Below are 11,530 nucleotides of genomic sequence, written 5' to 3'. Positions count from 1 at the left end.
AAATATAACAATATATCCTCATTACCTCGTACAAGTAGATAACAAAACATTTAATTCATTAAAATCATTCTAATCAATCTCTAACTTCCTTGATCAAATATTTCTTATGCTCACCATGTTTACAATTTAATCTAATCATACCATTAATTGACCATTCAAGATTTCATCTTAATTTATATTATCCCTTATTATACCTCCCCACATTACATTTGCCACTGTTGCGTATATTCTATTTTCTGTATATTCCCTTCCCTCATCTCATTTTTACACAAATATATTTTCTTTTAGCCAATAATATTAATCTCATAACATTATAACCTCGTTACCTTATATATATGAATAACAAAATATATAATTCATTAAAATATTATCCTACTATATGGTTATGTCTATTCTCTGTCAGGATCTACACAATATTCCCTTTCCTATCTTAAATATTAACCACTTTTATCTTCCATAAATATTTATCTGTCTTACTTAGTTACTCTCAAGATCTATTTTGTATATTTTACCGATAAAATACCTCTTCATGTGGAGTCCCCTTCTTTTCCCTTTCTAGCCATTATCTCTAAGTCTCTCTTTTATATTAATTTGTCATTTCTTTGCTTGCTTACTATTTTCTATCATCTTTTGGCTTTTTCCCTTAATCCTTCCTCTATTCTTAATCATTTTCTGATATTTTTTCTCCCATTTCTCAAGATTTATCCCCACCCTCTTCTGATCTTCTTTCTGTAATTTCCTAGCCATTTCATTTATTAGCATTCCAATTTCAATATTTCCCCTTATTTATTGCATCTATCATTAATATCTCAAATTCAATTTTTTTCCTTCTTTTGCATTATTTGTTGTTCCTTTTGTTCCATTTCACTGGTTTCTCTTTCTTCTAGCTCCTCCCCCGTCTTTGTTCTTTCTTCTTCTTCTTTTTTGTCTACTATCATCACTATTTCCGAGTTTTTCTCTCTTTTTGTGCATAAATCCAACATCCTGTCCCCCATCTCATTCATGGCTTGATGATCCATCTTTATTTCTTTACATATGTCACCCATCTTTGTATTGCTTATTATTCCAATTGTCCAGTATCCAGTAAGTTTTATTTTATTTGAACCAGTGTCTCTTTTTTAATATCAATATTCTCAATCTTTATTTCCCAATGTTAACCAATCCAAGTTACCAATAATTCCAGAGGTAATATCCTCATATATTCCTTGCTTTTTAATTCTATTTCAAGTTGCAGCGGTCTTATTGTAGTGTCTTTCTTTTATTCCTTTTAAATTTCTTCTTTTAATTAGATTGTTAGTTTGAAGGGATCTGCAGGATTTTCCTTTCGTCAACAAGTGGCGCTTTTAGTCCAGTTTCACAGCCACTGTTTTTTTGTTTCTTTAAATTAGCTTCACCAAATTTTTTTTAAATCAAGTATTATTTCTCTTTTAAAACAATTATTTCCAGAATTCAAATTAATGCCTTCCAATGCCAAAACCTGTCCGATCGCCAATTTTGAATTTAGTATTCTTCCAAATTTATTCGTTTTAAAATTTTATCAGTTTAAACTCTTTACATTTTCCATTTCTTCTTCTATCTTCCAAGTCACCACTAACTAAATTCTTTAACTTTCTCACTGAGTGCCTCTCCTTTGCTTTGCTGCTCCTACAAGGTGGGTATCAGCTCCATGCAGAGCCTACAAATGGTGAGAAGCCAGAAGACCTCCGTTCCCTGCTTCTGGTCTCGTCGTGACATCAGCCGGAAATCAGGTTACAATTTCTTTTTGTCAGTGATAGGAATGGGCTGATATCTCTGAGGACAGTTAATGAATGCTTCATGACTGAATTCTGAGTCAAATCTTTCTTCTCCTTCTCCTCTAGACAAATTATGCACCACTTGTTCCTTAACTTTGGATATTTTTGTTCCATTTAGTATTACCATTCTGTGGTTTTCTCCTTTAAGGGCTAGTATGTGTTCTTTGTCTTTTCTTTTTGTTTTTAGTTTGCTTGAAAAAAAACCCACTCAGGCACTTATAAATCTAATAGCAGAATGAGGGCAGTAAAACAGGCCTACCCCATGGGTGAAGAATCCAATCTTCAAATGAAACTGAAGCTGTCTAATAAAATTGCTCTGTAAATGCTTAAGAATTGGATTTAAAAACACATAGCTCCTGAGAAAACTATTTAGAGAGTGTCAGGAACACTTAGGATTCACATGTACTTTTCACTGTCCCCAGTAAAAGCCAACATTTAATTCTGGTTCCATATTATTATTATTGCTATTGTTGGACTGAATGACCCTTTCTTCAGCAATAAAATCTTGATAGATTTCAGGCTGAAAGAGTGAGAACTGAACATTTTGATTCCCTGTCTTTTCTTTTCTTTTCTCCTTTCAGTCAGTAGTTGTAGAGAACTGTTTTATACACCATTAAAGACAGTTTAAAATCTAGTTTGTAACTAGGTTATTTTCTTGCTAAGTCATTCTGGTTTCATTTTGTTTAATTGTGGCATGTGGATATTTTTTTTTTCTGTGTGCCACTATGCCAACATCGTAACCAGAAAAGAAAAAAAGAGTTCCAAGCAAAAATGGATGTGAATAGAGAAGTTACATTTGATGAAATAAAATGCAGGAGGCATTTGGGAAGATGTTAAAAATGAACTCAATTTTGTAGCTTGCATTCAAAATAGCATGCAATTCTTCTGTAATGTATTATAAATAAAGAAATTCAAATCCTACTGCAATCAGGCACCTTTAAATTAAAGGAGATTTATAATCTTCAAAATATTATCTATTAATTTTACACTTTCTTATGTTATATTTTCTATTTTATTAAATCAGGAACAAGGTCTAATAAATCCTAAAGCATTACTCATGATTTTAGTTATCAGAATGCACACATTATGCTTCATTTAAATAATCGGGTAACCTAATTACCACTAATTTCTTTTCTCGGCTATTATTTGTTTTTTTATTTATTTATTTATTTATTTATTTATTTATTTATTTATTTATTTGATTTGCCAATTGTTTACAAGATAATAAGTATAAGTGTATACATAGTTGTGAATACATGAAATGGGTACATATAAGAAAAATAAAAGAAGAATAAGAGAAACAATAGGACAGGGACGGTAGGCATGTTGGTGCGCTTATGCACGCCGCCTACAGACCTCTTAGGAAAGGGGTGAGGTCAATAGTAGACAGTCTAAGGTTAAAGTTTTTGGGGTTTGGGAAAGAAACTACAGAGTCGGGTAGAGTATTCCAGACATTGACCACTCTATTGCTGAAGTCATATTTCCTGCAATCAAGTTTGATGCGGTTAACATTGAGTTTGTATCTATTGTGTGCTCTTGTGTTGTTATGGTTGAAGCTGAAGTATTCATTGACAGGTAGGACATTGCAATGTATGATTTTATATACCATGCTTAAATCAGACCGAAGACGGCGTAATTCAAGGTTTTCTAGTTCTAGAATTTCAAGTCTGGTGGCATAAGGTATTCTACAACGAGTAGAGGAGTGGAGAACTCTTCTTGTGAAATATTTCTGGACTTTCTCAACTGTGCTAATATCAGATATGTAATGTGGGTTCCAGACTGATGAACTGTATTCGAGTATTGGTCTAGCAAATGTTTTGTATGCTCTGGTTAGTAGTGTAATATTACCAGAGAAAAAGCTACGTAGGATTAGGTTAACAACTCTTAATGCCTTTTTGGCTATGTAGTTGCAGTGGGCTCTAGCACTTAGATCATTAGAGGTGAGTATTCCAAGGTCCTTTACAGAGCTTGGGTCATCAACAAGATCTTGACTATTCAGCTTGTATTTTATTTTCTGATTTTTTTTTGCCAATATGTAAGACAGAGCATTTATTTGTTGAGATTTGAAGTTGCCATTTGTTTGACCATTCTGATACATAGTCAAGATCTTTTTGTAGGGTAGCAGTATTGTCTGTGGTATTGAACAGCTTTACATTATCAGCGAAAAGAACGCAATTGCTCTTAATATGATCACAGAGGTCATTTATGTAGAGTATGAAGAGAGTTGGTCCTAGAACACTGCCTTGGGGGACACCACTATTGACAGGTACAGAATTTGATAGGACGCTTCCAATTTTGACCATTTGTTGTCTGTTTGCCAGGAATGCTTCTATCCAGTTATTCAGTTGTCCAGAGATACCATAGGATTTTATTTTTAGGAGTAGTTTGTCGTGGTACCACTGAATCAAAGGCTTTACAGAAGTCTATGTAGATTGCGTCTATTGCTTTGCCCTGGTCGAGTTGTGTCGTCCATATGTTTTTGCAGTGTAACAGTTGCAGATTACAGGATAGTTTTTTTTCTGAAACTAAATTGTCTATTGGAGAGTAGGTTGTTTGTCTCTAAGTGGAGGATGATGGATTGGTTAATAATTGATTCCATGACTTTACAGGTGACGCAGCATAAGGAGATTGGTCTGTAATTTTCAACTAGGCTTGGGTCTCCCTTTTTGAAGATGGGGATGACTGTGGCTTGTGACCATAGGTTAGGCAAGGAGCTGGTCCTGAAAGATTTTTCAAAGATTATGCTTAGAGGTTTGGCTATGGCAGTGGATAGCTTTTTTAAGAAGTAGGCACATATTCCATCAGGTCCAATAGATAGAGATGGTTTTAGATTGCATAGTGCTTTTTCAACATTGTCTTCTGTAAAATCGATATGTATTAGATCATTGTTGTTATCTGTGGTACGGCTAGGAAATACTGGGCATGATCCATTGCTGTTTACAAATACTGAGCCGAAGAATGTGTTAAAGATGTTGGCTTTAATGGTGTCGTCGTTGCAGTCTTTACCATCAGGTCCTATCAAGGGTGGGATGGACCTTGAGTCTTTTAGTTTGTTGTTTACAAAATTGTAAAAAGCACGGGTGGAATTGGTGCTTAGAAGGTTTTCCTCTTGTTTAATATGATAATTGGTGCATTCGGTCTTTATCTGGTGGCATAAATTTTTGTATCGGCTTTTGAAATTGGCAACGTGACCAGATTTGTTTTTCCGCCAGAGTGATCTCTTTTTGGATTGAAGTTTCCTTATTGTTATGGGTAATCTGCTTTTTTGTTTTGTTTTGGGAGTTGTTGTTGGTACATATAGTTTGATGACTCTTTTGACTTCAAGTAAAAAATGTGTTGTAATGGTCTTCAACAGTATTGCATCCAGTGAATAGAGATTGCCAATCAAGGGATGAGAGATCATTGTCTATAAGATCATAGTTGCCTTTTTTGAAGTTACAATTGGGGATTACATCATTGATTAAATGTATTATACTGCTGATTGATCACCATAGGTTTGCCAGCATTTAGAACTAAACATAGTTTAAAATCAGTTTCAAATCAGAATTAAAACTAGACAAAATAAAAATAGAATTTAAAATAATAATGACTACTTTAAAAAGTTTTGTTAGCGCCTCTGTAAAAGTCAAAGTAAAGGATATTCCCCTTTACATGGGAAGTAAGGTAAAAAATTCTCTGTCCAGTTGTGTCCAACTCTAGGGCATGGTGCTTCTCTCTGTTTCTTGGCTGACAGATTCAGTTGTCCAAAGATATTTTCTGTTGTCATGTGGCTAGCATGGCTATATGCCATAGGCACATGGAATGCTGTTACGTTCCCACCAAAATGGTACCTATTAATCTATTTGCATCTGTATGTTTCTAACTGCTAGGTGGGTAGGAGTTGGGACAAGGAAAGGGAGCTCACACTGTTGCATGGTGCTCAAGGCTTGAACTCAGGTTGTCAGCTTTCTGTTCCAGCAGACAAGTTCAGCATCTTTAACCACTGGGGATATATGAGAAGTATCTTCTAAAGGATTGGGCAGCTACAACAAAAAGACCGGTACCATTATATGTCTTGGTAAAAGAAGCACTTTCTTATTCATGTATCAAACTTTTTCACCTGTTTGATTGTCTTCATCCGTCATCCTGGTTTTAATAATTAATGTTACTGTTAAATAGTTTTTATAATATAGATGAATCATTGCTTTTATTGTACATTATCTAGAAATATCTTGTGTAAAATGTGTCAGCTTTGGAAGCCATATTAACAACAGACGTTTCCACACTGCCACATTCTTGAACCTGGGAATATGGGAAGGGGGGGGGTTTATTTATTTATTTGATTTGTCAATTGTTTACAAGATAATACCGTGTTTCTCCAACAATACAACCTCCCCCAATAGGAAGACCCAGCATGTTTTCTAGGCATAAAATGAAATTAAGCCCCTCCCGTCAAATTTAGGCCTAATTTAAAACATGCACAATGGGGGGAAGGGTGGGGGGACTTGCCGTTAGGAGCGCCCCGCAGGCAGCAATTCCTTGCCACCAGCTGCTCCTAATGGGCGATTAAGGCAGAGCGTGGAGAGCTCCCTACTCCTGCCAAGCACCTTTGCGGCAGACCCAAGAACTTCAGTGCCTGCTGCTGTTGATTTCCCTTCTGCCCATGCCGCCGCCGCGTTTGGAGCTGCCACTTCCACGTTTGGAGCACCACTGCTGTTTGGAGCACTGCTGCCGTTTGGAGCTGCCGCTTCTGCATTTGGAGCTGCCACTGCGTTTGGAGCTGCCACTTCCACTTTTGGAGCGCTGCTGTTGTTTGGAGCACTGCTGCTGTTTGGAGCTGCCACTTCCGCATTTGGATCTGCTGCCGCATTTGGAGCTGCCACTTCCACGTTTGGAACCCCACCGCTGTTTGGAGCACTGCTGCTGTTTGGAGTTGCCATGTCAGCATTTGGAGATGCCGCCAAGTTTGGAGTGGCTCCAAACGCGGAAGTGGCAGCTCCAAACGTGACGGCGGTGCTCCAAATGGCGGCAGAACTCCAAATGGAAGCGGCACTCCAAACATGGAAGCAGCAGCTCCAAACGTGGCGGCGGAATGAGCAGAAGGGAAAGCAACAGCGGCGGGTGCCAAAGGTCTTGGGTCTGCAGCAAAGGTGTTTGGTGGGAGTAGGGAGCTCTCTGCGCTTCACCATGATCACCCATTAGGAGCGGCTGGTGGCGAGGCTGCCCGCGGGGTGCTCTAGATGAGGATGCAAGGGGGGAATGAAGTCACCCCCAAAAAGACGGCCTAGCTGTTTTTTGGGGCTCAAAAAAATATAAGACCCGGCCTTATTTTATGAGAAACACGGTAGGTATAAGGATAAACATAGTTTTGAATACAAGAAATGAGTACATATAAGAAAAATAAAAGAAACAATAGGACTGGGATGGTAGGCACTTTGGTGTGCTTATGCACGCCCCCTACAGACCTCTTAGGAAAGGGGTGAGGTCAATAGTAGACAGTCTAAGTTGAAAGTTTTTGGGGTTTGGGGAAGAATTCACAGAGTCAGGTAGAGTATTCCAGACATTGTTGCTGAAGTTGTATTTCCTGCAATCAAGTTTGGTGTGGTTAACCTTGAGTTTGTATCTATTGTGTGCTCTTATGTTGTTATGGTTGAAGCTGAAGTATTCATTGACAGGTAAGTCATTGCAATGTATGATTTTATATACTATACTTAGATCAGACCGAAGACAGCATAATTCAAGGTTTTCTAGGTCTAGAATTTCAAGTCTGGTGGCATAAGGTATTCTGCAACGAGTAGAGGAATGGAGAACTCTTCTTGTGAAATATTTCTGGACTTTCTCAACTGTGTTAATATCCGATATGTAATGTGGGTTCCAGACTGATGAGCTGTATTTGACTGTTGGTCTAGCAAATGTTTTGTATGCCCTAGTTAGTAGTGTGATATTACCAGAGAAAAAGCTACGTAAGATTAGGTTAACAACTCTTAATGCCTTTTTGGCTATATAGTTACAGTGGGATCTAGCACTAAGATCATTAGAGTTGAGTATTCCAAAGTCCTTGACAGTGTTTGGATTATCAACGAGGTCTTGACTATTCAGCTTGTATTTTATTTTCTGATTTTTTTTGCCAATATGTAAGACAGAGCATTTATTTGTTGAGATTTGAAGTTGCCATTTGTTTGATCATTCTGATAAATAGTCGAGGTCTTTTTGAAGGGTAGGAGTATTGTCTGTGGTGTTGAATAGCTTTACATCATCAGCGAAGAGAATGCAGTTGCTCTTAATATGATCACAGAGGTCATTTATGTAGAGTATGAAGAGAGTTGGTCCTAGACCACTGTCCAATGTTGACACGTACATAATTTGATAAGACGCTCCCAATTTTGACCATTTGTTGTCTGTTTGACAGGAATGCTTCTATCCAATTATGCAGTTGTCCAGAGATACCATAAGATTTTAGTTTTAGGAGTAGTTTATCATGTACCACTGAATCAAAGGCTTTACAGAAGCCTATGTAGATTGCATCTATTGCTTTGCCCTGATCAAGTTGTGTAGTTCATATGTTTTTGCAGTGCAAGAGTTGCAGATTACAGGATAGTTTTTTTCTGAAACCAAATTGTTTTATAGAGAATAGGTTGTTCGTCTCTAAGTGGAGAATAATGGATTGGTTAATAATTGATTCCATGACTTTACAGATGACGCAGCATAAAGAGATTGGTCTGTAATTTTCAACTAGACTGGAGTCTCCCTTTTTGAAGATGGGGATGACCATGGCTTGTGACCATAGTTTTGGCAAGGAGCTGGTCCTGAAAGATTTTCCAAAGATTATGCTTAGAGGTTCGGCTATGGCAGTGGATAGCTTTTTGAAGAAGTAGGCACATATTCCGTCTGGTCCAGTAGATAGAGATGGTTTTAGATTGTGTAGTACTTTTTCAACATTGTCTTCTGTAAAATTGATATTTATGTCTTTTAGTTTGTTGTTTTCAAAGTTGTAGAAAGCACGGGTGGAAAAAGGTTTTCCTCTTGTTTAATATGATAATTAGTGCATTCAGTCTGGCAACATGACCAGATTTGTTTTTCGGCCAAAGTGATCTTTTTTTGGATTGAAGTTTCCTTATTGTTATGGGTAATCTGTTTTTTTCTGGTTTTGGGAGTTGTTATTGGTACATATAGTTTGATGACTCTTTGGACTTCAAATAAACATGTGTTGTAATGGTCTTCAACAATATTGCATCCAGTGAATAGAAATTGCCAATCAAGGGATGAGAGATCATTGTCTATAAGAACATAGTTGCTTTTTTTAAAGTTATAATTGGGGTCACGTTGTTGTGATGATTTTTGTGCGGACATATGTTGAGACAAATGTCAATCATGTTGTGGTTGCTGTTGGAAAGGGGTTCTTTAAATTGTATTCTGTAAACTGAGTTCAAACTATTGCAGAAGATGAGATTGAGGCAGTTGTTAAGTCTAGTATTGTTGGCTACTAGTTGTTTCAGTCCTAGATTTGTTACAGCATTGTAGAAGGTTGCATGTATGGGTTCAGTACTACATTCATTTTGGGTCCAGTTAATATTAGGTAGATTGAAGTCACCAAGAATGATAAGAGTGTGTGGGCAGGATGCTGCCCATGTTAGTAGTGTATTTAGCTTGTTTACATATTCTATGTCATAATAAGGGGCTCTGTAACATAGTAAGAATCGAAATGTGATATTTCAGGACAGTTCACAGACGATGGCCTCAGGAAGAGCAAGCTCCTGGGTGACTTGGATGTTTTTTAGATGTAAGGACTTTTTATAGAAGATAGCAACACCACCTCCTCTACGGATTTCACAATCTGATCAGTAAACATGATAGTCTCTTACTGTGGTAATGGAATCAGGGAGAGATGCATTGAGCCATGTTTCACAGGCAGGTATGATGTCAAATTTAGCCATATTTAGTAAGAGGAGGAATTCAGGTATTTTATTCACAAGGTTTCTTGCATTGAGAAGCTTGCATTTAAGGCCAGCTGTAGTTGGAATTGAGGTAGTTAGGGGCATGCGTGCCTAGTCTTGGGTGATAGTGGATTGGTTGGAGTAGGGTTGGATGTGGAGTTGTGGGTTGTGTGACTTACTTTTGATACAGTCAGCACAGTAGTCAATGTACAGGTCCTTCTCTCCATTGTCTAGAGGTTTTTTGAGTTCTTTGCAGAGTACACAGGAGTGGGCATGTTGTTGTATGGTTTAATCAGGGCGAGAATGAAGGTTCTTATGGTTGGTGTTGCTTTTGGCAAGTATTTCATCGGGGGAGATGCTTGATAGTCTCTAATGATGTTGCGGACAATTGTGATGTCATCATTGTCATTGATGTCCTCTAGACCAAATAAGATGGCATTTGGACGCTTCCGTTTGCGCTTGACAGCTTCTCTGACGAGGAGTGAAATATCATTATTAGTTGGATTTATGGTTTTTTATGGATTGGGTTGTGGTTGTTGGGTAGAGATGTGGTTTGTAGCTATTGGATGTTCAGGTTTTTGTGTTGTGTATTTTTTTTTTCAAGGTTATTTAACCTTTCTTTTAAAGAGTCCAGGGATGCTACTATGGTGTCAAGGGATGTTATTTGTGTTTCTAAGGTATCATTTTTTTCAGATTGGGCTATACATTTGTCCAGTTTGGGTCTGCATTGTTGGCAGAGATATGGAAATGCATTGTTGGATGATTGTAGGAATTGTTGGATGATTGTAGGAATTTCTTGGAGTGTATGTGGTTTGTAGTTTTTATTTATTGCAAGGAAAACCAGAACTTTTAGATTCAGGATTTCCCAGTTGTGCCAGCTTACTATCCAAATAAACCAGAACTTTTGAGAGAATGTCTGTCCCAGAATTATTTGTTAGAGTGGAGGCTTTCTGGAATGCTGACAAAATGACTGGCTTTATAAATTGGATAAATCAATCAGTCAATCAATAGAAAACACAGCTAAATAAATTTTCCCCATGTCATTCTTTGCTTGTAGTATACTATGATCTATCTATAACAGTTCTTGATATTCAAAGTTGAAAACTAACTATAAATCAGCTTTCTTGAGCCTGTGCTAAGGATGCTTCTGTTATCCAGGTTGATTTTTTTCTAAATATACTTAATGCTATCTCATCTGTTACTTTTAAAACTATGTATTTTAATATTTTATGCCACCCAGAGTCTTTTTGTAGTTGGGCAGCTGTAAAAAAATCTAATAAAGAAAAGAATAAACATTGAGCCCCCTTTGTTAGGAATATGAGTCACCTGACAACTATTTGGATTAGAAATATATAAACCAGGATAAACATTTTGAAACTGTATCTTTTCAAAAATACAAAACTGTAATTAGGTGTGGTTTCTCAAACGGCTTAGTCTCAGAAGTTTAGTCTTAGTCTCAGAAGAGAGTGTATCTCTGTTTCCTTCTGTTGGAAAGTATTGCCATTCCTCCATTTTTCCTAATTGACTGCTATTTCTGGATTTGAGGTAAGTTTGTTACTGAACTGTTTTTGACACTGGAATTTGTTATTGGATTATCCCTGGATTGAAAAACTGACTGATCCAAAGAATGACTTTGGACTGCTTGTTTTGGACTTTGCTTAACGTTTCTGGAAGTAAAAACCTACATTTACTGTACAGTGTATCTGTGTTCTGTGTGTGTATTATTCAAACACTTCTCTCAAATACGTCTCCCTGTATGCGCTCATTCTCCTAATGGGGAATTACCTCAACACCCTTTTTATAGTTCCTAACATTACACTTCCC

The 11,530-nt window shown here is 37.1% G+C and overlaps 1 protein-coding gene across 1 annotated transcript; it reads right to left on the bottom strand.

Moving 5' to 3' along the window:
• Window positions 1–3,141: 3,141 nt before the first annotated feature.
• On the bottom strand, window positions 3,142–5,917 carry LOC148132138 (uncharacterized). The gene is given in 3 exon segments (XM_087953929.1): window positions 3,142–3,819; window positions 3,821–3,973; window positions 5,885–5,917. Coding segments are annotated over 3 exon segments (864 nt in total).
• Window positions 5,918–11,530: the final 5,613 nt, after the last annotated feature.

This window comes from Notechis scutatus, chromosome 2 (assembly GCF_049901735.1).
Source record: "Notechis scutatus isolate UNSWTSFEM ecotype Mainland chromosome 2, rNotScu1.2, whole genome shotgun sequence".
Classification (NCBI taxonomy): domain Eukaryota; kingdom Metazoa; phylum Chordata; class Lepidosauria; order Squamata; family Elapidae; genus Notechis; species Notechis scutatus.
Note: the sequence above shows the minus strand (reverse complement) of the source record. Positions and strands in the feature narration are given on the sequence as shown.